The sequence below is a fragment of the Cornus florida genome, unplaced genomic scaffold, assembly GCF_030987335.1.
Source record: "Cornus florida cultivar Cherokee Brave unplaced genomic scaffold, ASM3098733v1 CherokeeBrave_3.0.0_Hap2_Chr04, whole genome shotgun sequence".
Taxonomy (NCBI): domain Eukaryota; kingdom Viridiplantae; phylum Streptophyta; class Magnoliopsida; order Cornales; family Cornaceae; genus Cornus; species Cornus florida.
Window position 1 is genome coordinate 107039861 of NW_026775574.1, and position 22403 is coordinate 107062263.

General features: G+C 42.0%; 1 protein-coding gene across 1 annotated transcript in view; it reads right to left on the reverse strand.

Annotated features, from left to right (window-relative positions):
• The window catches only part of LOC132304559 (transcription initiation factor TFIID subunit 10), a 46460-nt gene extending 24278 nt beyond the window's left edge, over positions 1 to 22182 (reverse strand). Inside the window, exons 1-2 of the mRNA XM_059802308.1 lie at positions 21927 to 22182; positions 21746 to 21810 (exon numbers count right to left, since the gene is read on the reverse strand). Of these exons, the coding sequence (XP_059658291.1) occupies positions 21746 to 21810; positions 21927 to 22019 (158 nt within the window). The 5' untranslated portion in view covers positions 22020 to 22182. The remainder of the gene's footprint in view (positions 1 to 21745; positions 21811 to 21926) is intronic.
• Positions 22183 to 22403: the final 221 nt, after the last annotated feature.

The window sequence follows — 22403 nt, forward strand, 5'->3', positions numbered from 1 at the left end:
ATTCCATGCTCTCTTTGTGAATAATTTATGAATATCATGCTATCCAATTTGCTACATTTTGAATGTCATGAGCTAATTACTGTATGTTTTTCTATAAAATTGATATGAGATATGTTTAGCACGTCATGTGTTTGTCTAACTGTCTATGTCAATTTCCTCTTGTCAATTGTATGCAAAAAAATAAACATGTTTATTACCTCATGTATGTTTGTATATTGATGATGGATAGTATGGTTACTTCAAGTATGGTGTATTTCATCCTCATAGCATCTCCCATATCATCGTGTGGTTGTGTAGAGATGTGTGTGGGAATGTGGAAATGTGAATTTGACAAGTTTGACGTTTCAAAAAAATAAAATAAAATAAAATAAAATAAAAAGAAGAATTTGACAAGTTTGTGAAAAGAAAATTTTTATTTTCTCAAACCTGGTATTGGGGAAATGCCCCTTTATTCGCGGTGCTAATTAGCTCATAGAGGCACGGGAGGTACCCGTGAGTAATTTAGCGACTCGGGCCCCAAATGGTAGTTGGGAGGTACCCTTTACCAAGGACGATAGCATATTCCCCCTAGAGACGGAGGGAGGTACCCAAAGCCAAACTAGTTTACACATTTTCGGTGTGGGTGTGTGGAGATGTGGTGTGTGTCTGTGGCATGCGAACTTCATAATGCATTTCATGCATTTTTTTTCCTTAAAGTGATGTTGTTCATTGGATGAACGGAATGGTACTCGTGTAATCCTTAGCATGACCCCGTTCCCTCCTTTCATTCTCATTATGTAAGGCATGCGTTATTTACTTAACTTGAGGAGATGCTAATTAGGCATCATGTACTGAGCTGTAGCACTCACCTTATTATTAACATTTTTTAGGAAATGGAAAAGAAGTGGAGGAGGATCCTCAAACTCGTTGTTGAAGCTTACGAGGAAATTGGACTTGCTTTTGTAGGATATAATGTGTAGACCATATTCATGTGTAACTTTTTGATGTTTATGAACAACTTGTAAACGATGATCTAATTTGTCGAGTATGCACAATCGATAGTCATTTATGAATTTTGTGGAGAGGAAAGATTTTGAGACCTATGATTCATCTTTTGTGGTCTCATTATGATTTCTACTCCTTCCTATCATTTTTGAGCCATTTAACAGTGTAATTATGTCGTATGAATGTTGCCTTATCAATGTAACTAGGTATGTGGATGTTTTGGGTCGTTACAAACTTGGTATCAGAACGATGGTTCGAAAACCATTAGGACGATGGGTATAGGCTTACCTAGAGTAGTAAAGGTTTTGATGTGCATTGCTTATGTGTTTGTGTGTTTAAAGTTATTGTATGTGCTATTCGTTTGAAGTTGATGTATGTGTCGCATGGCCATGTATATAAAGTGTTTATGTGTTTATATTTCATGTCGTGTGAGAACTACGTTCACGAACGGATTATATGGTGTTATCCTTATTGAACCTTATCCTTGTTTTAATGCGTCATGCCACCACGGGGGGATACCGGGGAAAGTTCCAGCTCTAATCCCGCAGAGCAAGTAGATAAAGGAATGCTTCTCAGGGATTTGGTTCCACCAAGGGGTGGCCAACGTGGGAGGAGAAATGTTGAACCACTTATTCAAGCAGGTGAAGACCAAGTTAGGCAAACCCTAACCACAGTCTTGCAAGATGCTCTTCGAGCCACTGTTGCCATCATTCCACAGCCAGCACCGCAAACGGTAGCTCAACCCGAGGAGATGGTGTTAGATAGACGTCTCAAGTACATTTCCAAGTTCAGGAAGCTCATTAACACCATGTTTGAGGGGGGCTCGAATCCCATGATTGCGGACGATTGGTTTGATCGGGTTGAGAAGCATTTGCGGACAATTAGTGTGCCCAATGATCATTTGAAGATCACTTTGGCTACCTATAATTTCTCAAAGGATGCGGAGTTGTGGTGGAAGACAGTCGCTAACACCCATGACATTGAGACCATGGATTGGGATACTTTACAAGAATTTTTTTCTATGATAAGTATTTCCCACAGACAAAGAGAAGGGAGCTACGGAGGCAATTTGACAACCTTATACAAGGCAATATAACCGTTACAGAGTATGAGAACAAGTTCACTTCTCTTTCTCGCTTCGCCACCAATATAGTGAGAGACGAGGTGGAGAAGACTTACAAATTTGTCTATAGTCTCAATTACTCTATAAGGCTAGCAGTGACAACTCACGATTTCAAGGTGTATTATGAGGCAGTGAAGAGTGCTTTAGTAGTGGAAGCCAAAGCTAAGGATCGGTAAGAGACTAGGGATGTGTGGAAGCAAAACAGGAATATGGGTCACCATATGGCCCTACTGGCCACACCCTAAGAAAGTTCTCGGTCCTGGAGAAACCGTAGACGACTCCAAAGGACAGTAAAGAGTGGTGTTGTTTGTTTTCAGTGCCAGCAACCTGGACATTATAAGTCTAACTGTCCTTTGGAGTCGTCTACGGTTTCTCCAGGACCGAAAGCTTCCTTTGGGTGTGGCCAGTAGGGCCATATGGTGAGGGACTGTCCACGTCGGAGTGGTGTCGCAGTTAGTAGCAGGGGAATTCCGCAGAGACTAGTTAAGACATCTATAGTTCAGTCAGGTTTAAGACCTCCACAGCCACCACAGCCTTCTCTGTCTTCCAAGAGTTCACAACCTACTAGGAGAGCAACCCTTAGTACGACTGCATAGCAGTCAGGCTTACAGGTTGGCAGTTCGCAGTTCACAGGGGCAAGGATCTCAGGCCGTGTCTATGCAGTCGTTCCAACCAAGCCGACACTTCATCTGGTCCTTCAGTGGTCCGAGGTATATTCCCTATGTATGGATCTTGAGCTCGTGTTCTTTTTTACTCTGGTGCATCTCATTCCTTCATTGCATCATCTTTTGCACGTGCATTGGGCTTAGAGGTCAGTTACTTAGACAAAGCCATGAGTGTCGACACACCAGTTGGGGTTCATTGAGCTTAGATAGAGTTGTCTAAGGGTGTGCCATTGTGATAGCCGAGCGGACACTTGAGTTTGATTTCATCCTTCTCGAGATGACTAGTTTTGATATCATTCTTGGGATGAATTGTTTAGCTATATTTCGTACTACCATCGATTACTTCCAAGGGAAAGTGACAGTTTCTACTCCTGAGAGAGATTGCTTCTATTTTGTGGGAGATCGGGGCGATTCCCACACTTCATCATTCTACGGAGTTAGCTGTTGAGATCATATCAACTTTTTCTTGGCTAGTCTTTTAGCTGAGGAAGAGGATGTTTCGGGAGAGTCTTATCCGACAGTAATGTGTGACTTTCTTGATGTTTTCCTAGAGGATTTGATGGAGTTACCTCCTAGAATAGAAGTTGAGTTTGTCATTGACGTAATGCCAGGTACCGCGCCTATTTCTATGGCACCGTATCGAATGGCACCGGCAGAATTGGAGGAGTTAAAGAGACAGCTTGATGATTTGAAAATGAAAGGTTTTATTCGACCTAGCGCTTCACCGTGGGGAGCGCCGGTCTTATTTGCCAAGAAGAAGAATGGTTCTTTGAGGTTGTGCATAGATTATCGAAAGTTGAATCACGCCACCATCAAGAACTAATATCCGTTGCCAAGGATCGACGATTTGTTTGATCAGTTGAGGAGAGCTTGCTATTTTTCCAAGATTGATTTATGATCCGGCAGACAGCTTTTCGTACACGGTATGGACATTATGAGTTCCTTGTTATGCTTTTCGGTTTGACTAATGCACTGGCGGCATTCGTGGACTTAAAGAACCGTGTCTTCCACGCCTATCTTGATCAATTTGTAGTAGTGTTTGTGGATGACATTCTTGTGTACTCACCATCTTAGAAGGCGCATAAGATTCACTCGAGGACATATTTGCAAATTCTGAGGGAGCACTGTTTGTATGCCAAATATGAGAAATGTGAGTTTTGGCTACCAGAAGTGAAGTTTCCGAGGCACGTTGTTTCAGGAGGTGGAGTATCAATTGACCCTTCCAAGATTGAAGCAGTTTTGAATTGGGAACGTCCCAATAATGTGTTTAAGATTCGGAGCTTCCTTGGTTTATTGGGGTATTACCGAAGGTTCGTGAAGGAGTTTTCTTGCTTAGCAGCTACTATGACTCGGCTCACCCGAAAGGGGATTAAGTTTGCATGGAATGAAGCCTGTGAGTCTACCTTCCAAGAATTGAAGACGGGGTTGACTACGGCCCCAGTTTTTATGATACCCGATCGTGGCTTAGGTTATGTTATCTATTGTGACGCTTCTCGTGACGGTTTGGGATGTGTATTGATAAAGCATGGCAGAGTAGTTGCTTACGGGTTTAGACAATTGAAGACTCACGAACACAACTAACCTACTCACGACTTGGAGTTAACGGCAGTCATTTTTGCATTAAAAAGTTTGAGACATTATCTATATGGTGATAAATTCAAAGTCTACTCGGATCACAAAAGTCTCAGATATATCTTCTCCCTCAAAGATTTTAATATGAGACAGAGGCGATGGGTTGAGTTTATGGAGGATTACAATTTTGATTTGCAATATCATCCCGGAAAAGCGAATGTTGTGGCGGATGCTTTAAGTCGAAAGTCCCGTGGGACCTTGGCTAGTATAGCCATATGAGAATGGAAGATGATGGAAGATTTTGCCGAGATGGGATTGTACTTCAGTAGTGATGACAATGAGCCAGCTACCTTGTTTAGTCTCGTGGCTTAACCTACCCTTGTTAGTCGGATGATTGAGGCACAAAGGCAGGATACTAAGTTGGAGGCCATCCACTCACATATTTCTAACAGTGGAACGATGAAAGATTGGGCCTTGCATGCGGATGAAGGCCTACAATTTAGGGGGTTGACAGTTGTTCCTATTGCTTGTCGTGAGGATGTTCTACAAGAGTTTCACACTTCTTGTTTTGCAATTCATCCAGGTGGTACCAAGATATATCACAATTGGAGACACTAGTATTGGTGGAAGGGAGTGAAGAAGGATGTAGCTCAATTTGTGGCAAGGTGCCTCACTTGTCAACAAGTGAAGGCCGAGCTTTAGAAACCTGCTGCTTGTATGGGTGTATGGGTGTAACAAGCCAGCTGTTTTGGTCAATCTATCAACAGTACACTTCTTGACTATTAAAGTGACGGACGGTGCGGAGGTGCTTGGTAGGTTGTATGTGAAAGAGATAGTGAGATTGCATGGAGTTCCGGTATCCATCATTTCAGATAGAGATTCTCAGTTCACTTCTAAATTTTGGGAGGGACTTCAGACTGCATTTGATACACTATTGCATTTCAGTACGGCTTTCCATCTATAGACGGACAGTCAGTTGGAGCGTACCATCCAGATCTTGGAGGACATGCTATGGGCTGTATTCTTGACCTTGGTGATAGTTGGGAGGATCATTTGTCACTCATTGAGTTTGCCTACAATAACAGCTATCAAGCGAGTATTGAGATGTCTCCATTTGAGGCGTTGTATGGTATATCATGTCGATCTCTTGTTTGCTGGATGGAGTTGGGTGAGACAGCCGCCTTGGGACAAGATATTGTGCATGAGGCTACCAAGAAGATCAAGTTGATTAGGCAGAGGTTGCTTACGGCACAAAGCCAACAGTAGAGTTATGCGGATAGGTGGAGACGGCCTTTATTCTTTGAGGTGGAGGACCACGTTTTCCTTAAGGTCGCTCCAGGCAAGGGGTTGAAGAGGTTCGGGAAGAGTGGCAAGCAGTCGCCACGATTCATTGGAACGTTTAAGATTTTGGAGCGCAATAAGGAGGTGGCTTACCGATTTGCATTACCACCACAAATGGATAGAGTCCATAATGTCTTTCATGTGTCTATGCTACGGAAGTACGAGCCGGATCCATCTCACATTTTAAGTTGGGTTAAGGTTGATAATGATATTTCTTATGAGGAGAGGCTAATCCAGATCCTTGACTCACGGGAGAAGGTGTGAGGGGCAAGACGATCCAATTAGTGAAGGTTTTATGGAGACACCACGACATGGAGGAGGCTACTTAGGAGCGAGAGCAGGAGGTTCGTTCCAAGTATCCAGATTTGTTTTCTTCCCCAGATATGACTTGATTTTGGGGACGAAATCCTTTTAAGTTGGGGAAATTGTGACGTTTCGCATTTTTACAGCATTTTTCTTATTTTTTTTGGTGTTTATTTTCTTTGTGCATCGGTTTGCGGGCGGGTGGGTCCCGGGGTTTGATTAGAGCATTTCTTTAAGTTTAGAACTCTTAGAAATGTATTACAAGTCGTTTTATCATTTTTCGAAATTTTTTAGCCGAAAGGTTTCGCGTGGGCCCCACGCACGGATTTATGTGCTCGAGAATTTTACTGACATCATTAGCATCATACTAGTTCCATTATTTGGTGCATTATATGTATATAACTGGCTAAATGCAAGTTCGTGGCATGATAGTAGTATGTTGCACATGGAACGAGTAGGTTAGTACTTTTGGTGGTCAAAGGTGGAGTCCACGAGTTGATTACACGTGACTAAGGGGAGCAAACATCAGATTTTGCTCATTTCTTCCTCCCCCATCCAGCCATTTCTTTTTCCCTCCCTATATTTTCTCTCTTTCTACAAACACGCAAACCTACAACCAAAAACCCTTGATTTCATCTACCTACACTCAAAATTAGCCAAAGCCACAGTTAGCAAACTTGAAGAGCTCGTCAAGGGCTTTCATTTGGCACCGGTTTTGCAAGGGCTTGTAGAGAATCCAAAATTCAAAGAGGGCTAGGGTTTCATCTTCATTAAGGTAGAGTTGACTAACTAGTATATTCCTAAGTTATTGTAAGTAATTTCATGTTTTTCCCCTTTGCAAGCATGTTAATTTGATAGTGGTTGTGTAGTTTGGTTCCTAGGGTTTGCTATATATCGAAGTTCTTGCCTAAGTATTGAGTTATATGAGGTTCCATGCTCTCTTTGTGAATAATTTATGAAATCATGCTATTCAATTTGCTACAGGTTGAATTTCATGAGGTAATTGATGTCTTTTTGCTATAAAATTGATACGAGATATGTTTAGCATGCCATGTGTTTGTCTAATTGTCTATGTGAATCTCCTCGTCAATTGTATGCAAAAAAAAAAAACATGTTTATTACCTCATGTATGTTTGTATATTGATTATGGAAAGTATGGTTCCTTCAAGTATGGCGCATTTCATCCTCATAGCATCTTCCATATCATCGTGTGGTTGTGTAGAGATGTGTGTGGGAATGTGAAAATGTGAATTTGACAAGTTTGTGAAAATAAAAATTTTCTTTTCTCAAACCCGGTATTGGGGAGGTACCCCTATATTGGCGCTACTAATTAGTTAATAGGGGCACGGGAGATACCCGTAAGCAATTTAGCGACTCGGGCCCCAAATGGTAGCTGGGAGGTACCCTTTGCCAGGGACGATAGCAAATTCCCCCTAGGGACAGAGGGAGGTACCCAAAGCCCGGCTAGTTTGCACATTTTCGGCGTGGGTTTATGGCGATGTGGTGTGTGTGTGTGGCATGTGGACTTCATAATGCATTTCATTTCCTTAAAGTCATGATGTTCATTGGATGAATGGAATGGTACTTGTGTAATCCTTAGCATGACCCCGTTCCCTCCTTTCATTCTCATTATGTAAAGCATGTGCTATTTACTCAACTTGAGGAGATGCTAATTAGGCATCCTCTACTGAGCCGTAGCGCTCACTCTATTATTAACATTTTTCAGGAAATAGAAAAGAAGTGGAGGAGGATCCTCAAACTCATCTTTGAAGTTTATGAGGAAATTGGACTTGCTTTTGGTGGATATAATGTGTAGACCATATTCATGTGTAACTTTTTTATGTTTATGAACAACTTGTAAACAATGATGTAATTTGTCAAGAATGCACAATCGATGGCTATTTATGTATTTTGTGGAGAGGAATGATTTTAAGACCTATGATTCATCTTTTGTGGTCTCATTATGATTTATACTCCTTCCTATAATTTTTGAGCCATTTCACAATGTAATTTGAACCAATTATGTCATATGAATGTTGCCTTATCAACGTAACTATGTATGTGGATGTTTTAGGTCGTTACACGCACTTCCTCTTTAGAAAAAGGTCTCTCCAAACCAACACTCTCCACCTGGAAAATCGAATCAAACGGGAGCCCCTCACGCAACGGTCTCCAACTGTGAGTCCTAATGAATAAATTCTGATAAAAATAGGCAATTCCTCTACAAACCTCCACATCCTTGCATAAAGCAACTCCCCTTCCACCCACACCTAGGGATGGCGACTCGTGTTAGCAGGTTGTGTTCGTGTTGCGTCAGAGCATAGGTATTCTATTATATAGGTCGAAACGATCACGACACGATTACTATTCGTGTCAAAAAATCTTAACACGAACACGACACGATTATTACACGAAAAACACGACACAACGCGTTTACTCTGTTTAATAAATGAATCAAGACTTGACACGACATGAAACGACGGAACAAGACACGTTTAAGTCATTTCTGACACGAACATGACATGTTTATTCAACATGTTTAGCTAAACGGGTCATTTTTAACACGTACACGACTGACACGTTTAGTTCAACGGGTTGGTGATGAGCGCTAAATATTGCTTATTCAAGCCCCTAAATATACGTATGTTAGGACCTAAAGTGATACTTCTATTCATTGTTAGACTGATTTATGTTTACTTCGTGTCTGTAGGTACTTGCCTAAAGAAACAGTTACAACTGGGACTTTAAGATGAAAAGACAGATATCGAAGCTTACAGAGTCGTTCCCGATCATCTCAAGCAAGCTTGGAATCAAAATGGTGAATTTTGGAGAAGTTCAAGTGCCACAGCTCGAGCCTAAGTTCCTTGTCTCGAGCACAAAACCAAGAAGCAAGAAATTCCACCAAGGCAAAATAGCTCGAGCCGAGATCTTTAGGCTCGAGCCAGAACTCAAGGTGCTCGAGCCTTTGCCAAAAAGCTCGAGCAGAATATGCCTCGGAATATGAAAAGACGCTTCGGAAATTCCATGTTGCCAGGACCTCGAGCCAGAGCCAAAGAGCTCGAGCCAAAGTCAAAAAGCTCGAGCCTTTTCCCAAAAAGCTTGAGCCGGAGTTCCAAGGCTCGAGCACTAATCGAGGTGATCGAGCACTGTTAAAGAAGAATTCCCAAAAATATTCTAAGTGTTGATGAAAAAGACGCTTCGGAAAAGATTTGAAGAAATTTGGCTAAGTATAGAAGTTGGGCTCGAGCACCCTTCAAAATAGCTCGAGCTTTCGGCTCGAGCCATTGTTGATAAGTCAGAATTTTAAGTTGCGGGATTTGTTCTAATTATGTAATATTTCATCCTAGACGGCCCAGATGACCCCAGAAGACCTAAAGTCCATCCAAGCCTTATTAGAAGTCGGTTCTTCTATAAAAAGGCACAAGGCCACAGAAAACCTCTCTCGATTCTCTCTATTTTTATCTCAGTTTTCTGTTCAGATCTAGTGGCGGCTTTTAGGGTTTCTGTAGTTATTAAAGGTGAAGATCCTAAGAAGAGAAGTGCAGTCCATGATGATGAAGACCACAACAACACAGATGATATCTTGCATCATCATGAGTAACTAATTCCTTTCTTAGGGCATTGATGTAACCCGATCCAAGTATTATAGTTTGATTGTTCTAACTTTGGGAATTTAATAGTGTATGTCTTTTGATTGCATGATTATGAACAATTGAGTCACATTAATTGGTGTTGTAATGAAATAATGGTTTTTGAATAATTAATACCTTGTCTTAGATTTAATTATTCTTAAATTATTCTCAACCTATTTTTAATGTACAAGATGGTAGCATAAGGGCTTCTTGACAGTAAGTATAGAGATCATGCAATAGCGTTCCAACGTTTTTCATGAATAAGTGTTTTCATAGGCTATGCCTAGGGAAGACAAGTTATACTACAACATTAGTTAGAAGTAGATAGGTAGATAATTCGTGCTACCTGGAGATAGGTTATTGTTAGTTGAAATTCATGAAACATCTTTTGTTGAAGGGAGTGATGGATGGGATTATTTCGGATTCCCAAAATGCTTTTGTTGGAGGACGACAAATTCTTGATACAGTTCTTATTGCAGGTGAATGTGTGGATTCCAAATTGAGAAGTGGAGTTCTTGGAGTTTTGTGCAAACTTGACATTGAGAAAGCGTATGATCATGTGAATTGGAATTTCCTGCTTTATTTGCTTCAGAAAATGGGGTCTGGAAGTAAATGGAGGAAATGGATTGAGACATGCCTTTCGTAAGTCAAATTCTCTGTTCTTGTGAACGGGTCTATTATTGGTTTCTTTGGGTGCTCTCGGGGTTTTAAGATAAGGAGATCCCCTGTCATCTTTCCTCTTTCTTATTGTTATGGAGGATTTAATATAACAAGGGTCATTTGTCCCACATCGGAATCGAATGGGAAAGTGATTGGATATAAATGGGTGGGTATGCAGCACTACCCAATAGTTCGAGCTTTTGGGTAAATGGGCAAGCGCCCACCCGTGACAGTTGGTATCAGAGCCAGACCCAGTCCTTGATTCGGTGCCATGCCAAGCGCCCCGCACGGAAGGCGTCCGGGTGAACACTCCAGGTAGGCAAGGTAGTCCGAGCCGCAACGAGGGCGTTGCGAATTTGAGTGGGAGAGAATGTAACAAGGGTCATTTGCCCCATATCGGAATCGGATGGGAAAGTAATTGGGTATAAATGGGTGGGTATGCAGCACTACCCAATAGTTCGAGCTTTTGGGTAAATGGGCAAGCGCCCACCCGTGACAGTAAATAGTATCAGATGGGAGAGTGTCACTCGTGACAGTCAGCGCTGTACTGCGACAAGGGCGTCGGAGTATTCAGGTGGGAGAGTGTCACGTTGTGATTCCTAACGAAGCCATGAGCATAGAAGACACGCATGCTGGTTGGCTAAGAACATTCATTGACTGGGAATGGTTCCAGGGAAGGGACGTGCAGGACCACAAGATGGTACCTCTTCAGAGTTCAGGCCGGTCGACTCGGTTCAGTTCAAGGTACTTGTCGCTAGTCGTGGACTTGACTATAAAGAAGGGAATTGGCCATCCCTGCACAAACTGGTCGGGAGCTGGAGCCGTTCCCCTAACGAGGCCATGGCAGGCCGAAACAAGTCAGCATGTATCATTGGGAAGGCAGGTCGTGGTGGCTAATCAGGGCGCTCGCGCAAGCTGAAGTAACGCCTTGGTGCCGCACAGGCGGTGCCGTTGCGCTAAATCTCTCTGCTCGTGACTTTAAGCAGACTTATGCGAAGAGCAGAGGATCTTTATCTTATCAAGGGCTTTATGGTGGGAAGAGATTCTGTTCATCAGATGGAGGTCTCTCATTTACTTTTTGCAGACGACACCCTAGTTTTTTGTGATGCTAATGTGTCTTAGCTTAGATATTTGAGGTGCATTTTGGCCTACTTTCAGGCCGTCTCTGGTCTGAAAGTTAATGTGGCTAAAAGTGTGCTTGTGCCGGTTGGAGGTGTTCAGGATATTTCTTCTTTAGCGGAAGTCCTTGGGTGTAGGGTGAGTTCTTTTCCAATTCAGTATTTGGGCTTGCCTTTAGGGGTTTCCACTAGAACAGTGGGGTGTTGGGACCCTGTGATTGATAGTATGCGAAGAGATTAGCAGGATGGAAAAAACAATACTTGTCTAAGGGAGGGAAAGTTACGCTTATAAAAGAGCACTTTATCGAGCCTTCCTACTTATTTTTTAAGTATCAAAGGGATTTCCTTTGGGGTGGAAGAGGTGATGAATTTAAGTATCACCTTATCAATTGGGAACAAGTTTACAAGCCAATGAAGTTTGGTAGTCTTGGTATCAGAAGACTGGTCCCTCTTAACCAAGCTCTTCTGGGTAAATGGCTGTGAAGGTATGGAAGGGAAAGGCATCACCCGTAGCGACAGCTAGTTTCATGTCAATATGGGGAAGAGAGTGGTGGTTGGTCTTTTACTTGTTTGGTTTCTCTAGTGGGAGGAGTTAGGGCGTGGAAATTCATAAGGAAGGGATGGGATGCTTTTTCTACTCATATCAGATTCAAAGTTCGTGATGGCAGATGTGTACGCTTTTGAGAGGATCTTTGGTGTGGGGACCAGCCTTTATCTCGTTCATTTCCCAGGTTATACAGTATTGCAGTTGATAAACTTGCCTACGTAGCCAACTGTTATCAACTTGATAGTAGAGGGATTACGTGGGACATGCAATTTCGACGCCCTTTTCAGGATTGGGAGGTGGACGAGGTATGTGTTTTCATGGATTTGTTGTATCGACAGGAGGCAGTTGGCAGAGGTAGTGATGTTATGACATGGATTCCCTCTTCCCATGGTCACTTTGAAGTTCGTTCCTTATTCTTATGTCTTTCTGATTTCGATATTGTTGATTTTCCATGGAAGACTATTTGGCGTTCTATGGCTCCAACTAGAGTGGAATTCTTTGTTTGGACCGCTGTTTGGGGTAAGATCCTTACGATTGATAATCTAAGGAAAACGGGCAATTGTCTTGTTAATTGGTGTTGTTTGTGCAAACAAGATGGTGAGTCAGTTGCTAACATTCTAATACATTGTCCTATAGCGAGGGATTGTTGGAATCTTATCTTTTGTCTGTTTGATATGCATTGGGTTATGCCTCGTTATCCTAAGGATTTGATTTGTATATGGAGAGGATGCAGTGTGAGTAGCGCTATTCGCGATTATTGGAGAGTTGTACCACATTGTGTTTGGTGGTGCATTTCAAAGGAGAGGAATAGTAAAATGTTCGAAGGGAAAGAATCGTCCACGGCGAGTCTAAAACTTCACATCATATGCTCTCTTTTCAGTTATGTGAAGAAGAAATCCTGTTCTTCTTCCAAAAATTTAATTATTTTTTTGGCTTCTTTGGGATCTTAATCCCTAGTTCCACTTTTGTATAAGGGATGCGTTCCCCTCTTGAACGCCTTTTTTATTTCAATTATTACTTATCAAAAAAAAAAAAACCCGAATTAAATTAATGTTATTGAGTTTAATTCATATAATACATAAATTGTTGAAATCCCAAGGTTAAAAGGTTGACCAGTACAAGGTTCGTGGTGAAGTCAATCCCTAAGATTCTCTCTCTCTGATCTCTTTACTCTAATTTTGTTTAATTTTTGTTTTATGTTCGTGACAAACAACCAATCAAACAATCTTTTCTCTCTGAATCAAAATCGGATTAATTGAACACTTAACCCTTAATATAGCCTTATCCTACAAAGATTCGTGTTATTGCGAGTGGTATAATTTGGTACACATCAGTTGGCATGTTAAACACAAACACGACACATTTAATTACCATATCAATCCGGGCCGACACGATTAGAACAAACTTATTTTGTGTAATGTTCGAGTCATGTTAGCGTGTTATGTCAAATATTGCTACCCCTACCCACATCCTCCCGATATGATTGCCCCTTTGATGTGCATTAGCAAGTCAATGGAAAAACTTCGTATTACTGTATCGACCCACTCCACCACACGGTTGTCCGCATTGGGCCAGAACCCGCACAGTTTTGCTCTTGACCTTTACCCCAAAAGGCCTCATACCAATTGGAGTGACACACCTACATGTATAACACTTCCCCTTTCCACACCCAGGCGATGTGGGATTGTGCACCTGTAGCTCGCCCAATGTGGTAGCTACCAGTTGCACCCATCCACAAGGTCGCCACAATTACAGTCCCCCTCCTTTAACCACAGGGCTCAAGATTTCTGTCTCCACAAAATCTCCTCCAACACAGCTATTTCAGCAATCTCCGCCTGGCATACCACCCTTCTATTTCTCAAAACCTCCCCAAGATCTCCCAATCCCTCTATGCAATCAATATCAGCAATCTCTGAGAATGCCCGGTTCTTGCTCCACTCTAAGTTCCCAAACTCCTCCTTATTCTATCTTTTAATTTCCTCCTTCAAACGACGTAATTTTTCAGAAAGAATGAAACTTGGAGTAACAATCACATCATATCCCTCCCACCAATAGTGAACCCTATCAATAAAGCCCTTTGCTCGAAGCCACATATTCTCAAATCTAAAAGGAGAGCTTTTCCGTAACCCCCCACAATCCATAACCACGGGAATATAATCTGAAGTTGGTCTAGCTACCTCACTTGAACTACATCAGGATATTTCTCCTTCCAGTCTCCAGATAATAAGAATCTATCCAAGCGAGAGAGAGTAGGAAACTCTCTACCACTGGACCAAGTGAATGTCGCCCCTTCCAACAGCAAGTCAATCAATTGCAAATCGGCAATGAACTTGGATGTAGCTCGCCAATGTGGTAGCTGCCAATGCCTTTTGCACCCCGCCCACAAGGTCGCCACAATTACGGTCCCCCTCCTTTAACCACGGAGCTCTAGATTTCTGTCTCAACGAAATCTCCTCCAACACAGCTATTTCAGCAATCTCCGCCTGGCATACCACCCTTCTATTTCTCAAAACCTCCCCAAGACCTCCCAATCCCTCCATGCAATCAATATCAGCAATCTCTAAGAACACCCGGTTCTTCCTCCACTCTAAGTTCCCTAACTCCTTATTCTATCTTTTAATTTCCTCCTTCAAACGACGTAATTTTTCGGAAAGAATGAAACTAGGAGTACCAATCACATCATATCCCTCCCACCAATAGTGAACCCTCTCAATAAAGCCCTCTGCTCGAAGCCACATATTCTCAAATCTAAAAGGAGAGCTTTTTTGTATCCCCCCACAATCCATAAGCACAGGAATATAATCCGAAGTTGGTCTAGCCAACTAGCTTGAACTACATCAGGATATTTCTCCTTCCAGTCTCCAGATAACAGGAATCTATCCAAGCGAGAGAGAGTAGGAAACTCTCTACCACTGGACCAAGTGAATGTCGCCCCTTCCAACAGCAAGTCAATCAATTGCAAATCGGCAATGAACTTGGATGTAGCTCGCCAGTGTGGTAGCTGCCAGTGCCTCTTGCACCCCGCCCACAAGGTCGCCACAATTACGGTCCTCCTCCTTTAACCACGGGGCTCTAGATTTCTGTCTCCACAAAATCTCCTCCAACACAACTATTTCAGCAATCTCCACCTAGCATACCACCCTTCTATTTCTCAAAACCTCCCCAAGATCTCCCAATCGCTCCATGCAATCAATATCAGCAATCTCTGAGAGCGCCCAGTTCTTCCTCCACTCTAAGTTCCCAAACTCCTCCTTATTCTATCTTTTAATTTCCTCCTTCAAACGATGTAATTTTTCGGAAAGAATGAAACTAGGAGTACCAATCACATCATATCCCTCCCACCAATAGTGAACACTCAATAAAGCCTTCTGCTCGTAGCCACATATTCTCAAATCTAAAAGGAGAGTTTTTTTGTAACCCCCCACAATCCAGAACCACTGGAATATAATCCGAAGTTGGTCTAGCCAACTCCCTTGAACTACATCAGGATATTTCTCCTTCTAGTCTCCAGATAACAAGAATCTATCCAAGCGAGAGAGAGTAGGAAACTCTCTACCACTGCACCAAGTGAATGTCGCCCCTTCCAATAGCAAGTCAATCAATTGCAAATCGGCAATGAACTTGGATGTAGCTTGCCAGTGTGGTAGCTGCCAATGCCTCTTGCACCCGCCCACAAGGTCGCCACAATTACGGTCCCCCTCCTTTAACCACGGGGCTCTAGATTTCTGTCTCAACGAAATCTCCTCCAACACAGCTATTTCAGCAATCTCCGCCTGGCATACCACCCTTCTATTTCTCAAAACATCCCCAAGATCTCCCAATCCCTCCATGCAATCAATATCAGCAATCTCTGAGAACGCCCAGTTCTTCCTCCACTCTAAGTTCCCAAACTCCTCCTTATTCTATCTTTTAATTTCCTCCTTTAAACCACGTAATTTTTCTGAAATAATGAAACTTGGAGTACCTATCACATCATATCCCTCCCACCAATAGTGAACCCTCTCAATAAAGCCCTCTGCTCGAAGCCACATATTCTCAAATCTAAAAGAAGAGCTTTTCCGTAACCCCCCACAATCCATAACCACAGGAATATAATCCGAAGTTGGTCTAGCTAACTCGCTTGAACTACATCAGGATATTTCTCTTTCCAATCTCCAGATAACAAGAATCTATCCAAGTGAGAGAGAGTAGGAAACTCTCTACCACTGGACCAAGTGAATGTCGCCCCTTCCAACAGCAAGTCAATCAATTGCAAATCGGCAATGAACTTGGATCCAACCCCACCTCCCACCCCGCCCCCCGGGCGGCGCGGGCCAGTCAACCTCTCACTAGGGGAGCGAATAACATTAAAATCCCCTCCAACACACCAAGGCGGAGGCCATCTTCTCCGAACAGAACCAAGTTCCTCCACAACAAATGGAAAACGTTATCCTCGTTAGGCCATAGATGACCGAGAAAATATAATGGAATCCATCCTCCTCTTATAGAGAACATACAAGAAACCGAAAATCTTCCCATCCACACACAGATCAAGCTTTGAGACCCATCTTTTTTCCCATATCACAAGAATGCCCTCCGAAGAAACCAACAAGCCAGTGGCCTAGCAGTACCAAATCCCTACTTCTCAAAGAGAGGTTAAGGGCTCGAGCCTCGGTGGAGGCATGTGTGTGTGAGTACCAACTAGGGAAAAAAAAATGCCCCCCGAAGAACCCATACCATCCTAAGCAACCCAATCCACAAATCTAGCACCACAAAGATTCCTAACCACCTTATCTTAAACCAAGGAAAGTTTCGTTTCTTACAAACATACCACATTAACATTCCATTTACTAATCACCAACTTCACCACCTTCCTCTTCTTCGAGTCATTTAAACCGTGGACATTCCATGATAAAATTTGTAAATTCATGCGCAAACAATTAAGTTCTCCTTCCCTCTTCTCTTCCCTATTCTCTTCCCTCAACCCCTCTCCCTTGATCTCCTACTCTTCCCCTCATATTTGACATACGAGATAAGGTTCCTCACCTCCCTATCCCCTCTCTCCAAAGGCGTTTGCCTTGCCCCCCACTTACTGGATGTTGTTAAAATCGTAGTCCCACTGCCTGATAGATTTCCCCTTCATAGGATACTCCAACCAAGTTGCCAACAACCCCTGCATTATCCCTAATCCACATCAACCTCCCTATCCCCTAAACCCATATCCGAAGATTCATTCCTCACTCCCTCAGGGTCCATCACTGCCAAAGGGACAAAAAAATCACCATCTGCAACACCATCCTAGGGCATAATCCCCAAATCCCCACCCATCAATGTGTTCGATGTCCCATCCCATTCATCCAAGACAAAAACAGATGCACAACTGGCAGCCACCGGAGTGCCAAACTCTCCTTCTGAATCGTCACTGCATGCTTCAGATCCCTCCATCGAAGCACAATTAAGCCCTTTAAGGCTTTATGCAATCGCAACTCTTTCACCAATAAGGCTGCAAACTCATCCATCAACTGGAATTTCATTTCTCGGCCAACATAAACTGTAACTTCTTCCCCACCCTTCAAACATGTGGAAAAATCATTTATTGCAACACAAGCCAGAGTCCCAGGGGTCCTGGACCCCACTAATGAAAACAAATAATCGACATCCGAACAGCCCTCCGTCTCAGCTTCAACGACGGGCAACAGTTGTCGAGAACCAACTAGCAAATCACCAATATCCATCTCCACCGAACTCCTTAACACCCCACAAGGAGTAGAAGAAGGAGGAGCAGAAGAAAGGCTCCAAGAATTCAGAACAGGAGACTTACCGGAGTTCATATCATATGCCTTGGTCTTGACCCACTTTTGTTTCTCCTGTCTAGACTATCTTCTGTTTGTAGAACGTCTAACATTTCTATGTAAATTTTGAGACTGAAAAGAAGGTTGTGGATGCCGATCAAAGTACTTAACATTAACAGTCATTGTGGCAATGTAACCCATCATGAAGTCCACTGTTAAGTCCCAACTGAAGAGGCCCAAAACGATTATGCAAACAAGGTTTGCAGATACTTTATGTTGATGGTAAACACACATGGATCTTGGGCCTTTTAAATCTGACCCAAATCGTTGTTTAAAATTGGGCCCAATATAATGAGGGCAATCAGACATGGAGCTTGGGCCTTTTTGTTTGGCCCAGATCGCAATATAAAATCTGGCCCAAAATGAGAACTACCCACACCTTGATGCACCAGCCCTATCATGTTTGCACCGAAAATGGGCTCTCTATTCAAGCCCACATCATAAGTATTCTCTCGATTTGATCCAGAATGAGTTGGGTCAACAAATGCCCTTGGATCGGGTCCAGCACCCTTCCCATCTCGAAACCCACTTAATCTTCTAGAAGATCTCCACCATCCTTTAACATCATCAAAAGATCTCCCCCTTACACGTGACCTCGTTTTGAAATTCAAATCATCCCTAACAATAAGGTTGGAATCCGGATAATGGGCTCTGTGCCCGCCATGTGTCCCACCTCTCTTCCCCTCAAATCCACTATCTGCGTGAGCATGAGAAACATTTCTGGAGATCGTCGGCACCTTTCACACCCATACTAAAAAGCTTCCGATAGTCTTCCTCCTTCATAATATGTGCACCATCTCCTCCATCCAAACTCTCAGTTGTAGGCACAGGCTCTGGTGGAGTCTCTTCCCAAATCGCAACTTTATAACAATATCGATCGTCGTGTATGAAGAGCGCTTGAGGACAAAAAGAACCATCACACGCCGTAATACGAACACTCTTGGCATCTTTGGTCTCATCAGCTTCAGCCCGCACGAACCATCCACAAAAATCACCCACAAGTGTAAAGGGCATGACAGCATAAGTGTAAAGGAAGGTCATACAATCGAACCCTTTTCAACCCCTGTTCCTTCAACCCCAAGTGCCCACGCACAACGTCACCTCACCGCAGTCTCATCGGCCCTCCTTCAATACCCGACATGCCTCCAATTGGGAGGGAAGGTGGAAAAGAAGTAACAAATCAGGTAATGGTGAAACAGCAACATCATAAGAAATATTCCACACTCGCAACACCCAATCTGCAATTTGATCACAACCCCCAACCTCTTTGTTAAACTTCCCCACCAAACATCTGACTTCTAATACTGTGTGAACAAGAGTAAGACGACCCTAGTACTTCCAATGGGTCCGTGTTGATCTCAGGAAAAACAAAACAACACGTTATGAGCGCATTCTTAAAGAAGCTCACTAAGGTCAAGTTCGGTCTAGAGACAAATTGGTGAAGCAGCTAGCCAAGATCATTTAAGGATCTCACTCTACAATCCAATATTTTTCCCCTAAAAGAAGAACTTTGATGGCAGATGGGCGTGGGATGCAGATTTGAAAACTATCATATTGCCAATTTAGAAAATGGAAAGAAGGGACCAAGAAGATAAGGAAAATTCAATGCAAAAAAAAAGGCTCTAAAATGAAATAGATTGAAGGACCTCTGTTTGGCTTAGCAGCTTTAACAGTCCTCCCTTAAAGAGGCAAGGAAGCTTTGCGATTTCAAGGAAAGACTTCATTCAGTAGTCAACCGGAAGAAAAGAAGAAAAGAAAAGACAGAGATGAAATCAGAGAAAAGTTACCGGAGGTAAAGACTCCGGTGCATGGGAAAGAAAGAAAAAGTCACCGTAGTATAAGATTCCGGCACTATCTCAAAGGCACTTTGGATCTTGGATTGGTCTTTCGCCCTTCCTCTGGTGCTTTAGTCCTTCTGCTTCATGCCTTCTCTGATTCTGATTGGGCCGGTTGTCTTGATACTCGGCATTCCACTTCTAGCTACTATGTTTTCTTGGGCCCACATCTCAATTCTTAGTGCTAAGAAATAGCCTATTCTCTCACTTGCTCAAGCACGTGCAGAGACCGTTTGGAAACGATATCTTCTATGTGAGCTTTATGTGCCTCTCTCCACACCCGTCACGCTGTACTGTGACAACCTTAACATTTCTTACATGGCATCCAATCCTTTCTTCCATGCTAACACCAAGCATATTGAGCTTGATTATCACTTCATTCGGGAACTTATTCTCTATGGTAGCCATCGAGTTCAATTTGTTCCTTCTGCCCTCAAAGTGCATATATATTCACTAAGGGGCTTCACAAGCATTCGCTCTGAGCTTATGCATTCCAAACTCTTCCTCCCTACACCATTGAGTTTGCGGAGAGTGTTAGACAGCCCCCCTAGATTTAGGCTTGATATTAGCTTGTATATTTGCATATCTTTTGTTACACATAGTTAGTCTTTATATATATATATAAGTAAAATTTCATTAAAGGCGCTCAAGAGGGGAGCACTCCCAAAAGAAAAAAAAAGATGCCCCTTAGATTTAGACTTGATATTAGCTTATATATTTGCATAGCTTTTGTTACATATGTTTAGGCTTAATTATAGGCTTAGCTTACATTTAGTCTTAGATTTAAGCTTCCCTTTTACGTAACACACATATAAATACCCCTATTGGGATGAATACAATTGTGTTGAATTTTTCCAGTTCTTTTAAATTTCACATAGATATACATATATATATATATATATATATATATATATATTGAGTTACCTCAAACTTCTTGTAAAACTTACAGCAAGAATTTGAAATGAAAACAAGATGGGAGTATCTTAGTCAAAATAGTAGTGTTCAAATTACTTTGTGAGGGATAATGTGCTCCAATATTATTAAAGAGAGCTCTCGGAAGTTTGTGTTTAAAACACTTGTCCTAGTTCTTCTACACTTTTTTCATGAGTTTTAGGTTTTGTCATATGTAATATTTAATAATTATTTAATGCAGAAATACAAGTATGTTAATCCTACGATTCTCACTTTGTAAAATCTTACGATTCTCGGTCCAATCCTGAGGACCCCAAATCAATCCAACATAGTATGAGGATCCCCATTTTAGTAACAAAATAACCTAACTGTGATGAGCATCAATCTCCCTGATAGGATATATTCACTTTTCATACACTAAAAAACAATAACACAACAAGACGAAGAAGCAAATAGATTGCCTTTTATGCTTATAAGAAAACAATTAAAAAAAAAAAAAAAAAAAAACACAGACGTAATACAACTCTTTTGCTTAATTGAGTTCAGAATTTTTTTTTCATTTGTCGAAAAAAAATGCAGCAAAACCAAGAAACAATCACGAATCACAACAGAAAATAAACATGCTACACAAAGAACACAAAGATTTAGCGTGATTTTGCAAAACCTAGGTCCACATTGAAGATCCAACGAAATAATTCACTATGCAAGATTACAAATTTCAGCCCCCAAACCCTGTTCTCTCTCTCTATCTCTTTTGTGCGATTTTAAGTGTCTCGATATCCCACACCAAAACCTAAGTGCCCTTATATATCAAGCTCAAGAGAGTGCTAAAGGAGGTCCACGACCCACAAGCAAAACGGGTCCCAACACAACCCGGACGGGGCCACAACATCACATAAATAACATAACAGTATAGCACAAATGAAGAACTAAGAATAGCAGGGAAAACTGAGCACACTGTTACACTCAAAAATTAAATATAAGAGGCTTCAACATTAGTTTGATTATGAAACTGAGGAAAACCAACTAAACTGAAATATTGAATAGCAGACATTTCATGAGTTCAAACCATAAACAAAAACCTGCATGTAACTGAACCAAGTGGGTACAAGTAGTCAGGTTATTTCAGTCAAATTCCTCTTAACTTGGGTTTCCGTTATATTTGCATCTCAACCTTTTTTATAAAAAAAGTTAAATAAATAAAAAGTTTGGGAGTACCTACAGTCGAACATCGGGACATTGGAATCCGCTTTTGGCCAAGTAATGCTCTACCAATTCGTCAGGAATCTTGACAAAGAAAAATACAATGATATATATATATATATATATATATATTTTCTCACTACAATGATATATTGATATAGCAAATGTCTTAGTATTTAATATTTTACAAGAAAACTTACAGTAGGGGTGTAGTCCATCAAGGACGCGAGAAAATCGGAGAGCGCAGTATCGTCGTCGTGTCTGCCTTCGTTCGATTGCTGGCCGTGGTTCATCTTCTCTCTCTTCCCCTCTCCCACTCTCTAGTCTCTACCGATATATGGGCCGATCTGCGAATTGCTGAAATATATTGGCGCTGTGCTGGCCCTATATACATATGGTGGCAAAATTCAACCCATACTTAAACCTGCTTGAAAAGGATATTAATGGGCCTGCCCACCATTCTCTTTCTAGGTCTGCAACTTGGGGGGTCTTGTAAAAATATCCGTCCAATAAAGTTTTATTCCAATTATGGGGACATAATATCTTTAATGTTTTAAAAATGGGTTAATTTCAGTTACACCCCCTGACGTTTGCTCATATTCCACTTATACCTCCTCTATGTTTCAATATTCCACCAACCTCCGTTAAGGTTTTGGTTTGTGTAGCAAATTACCCCC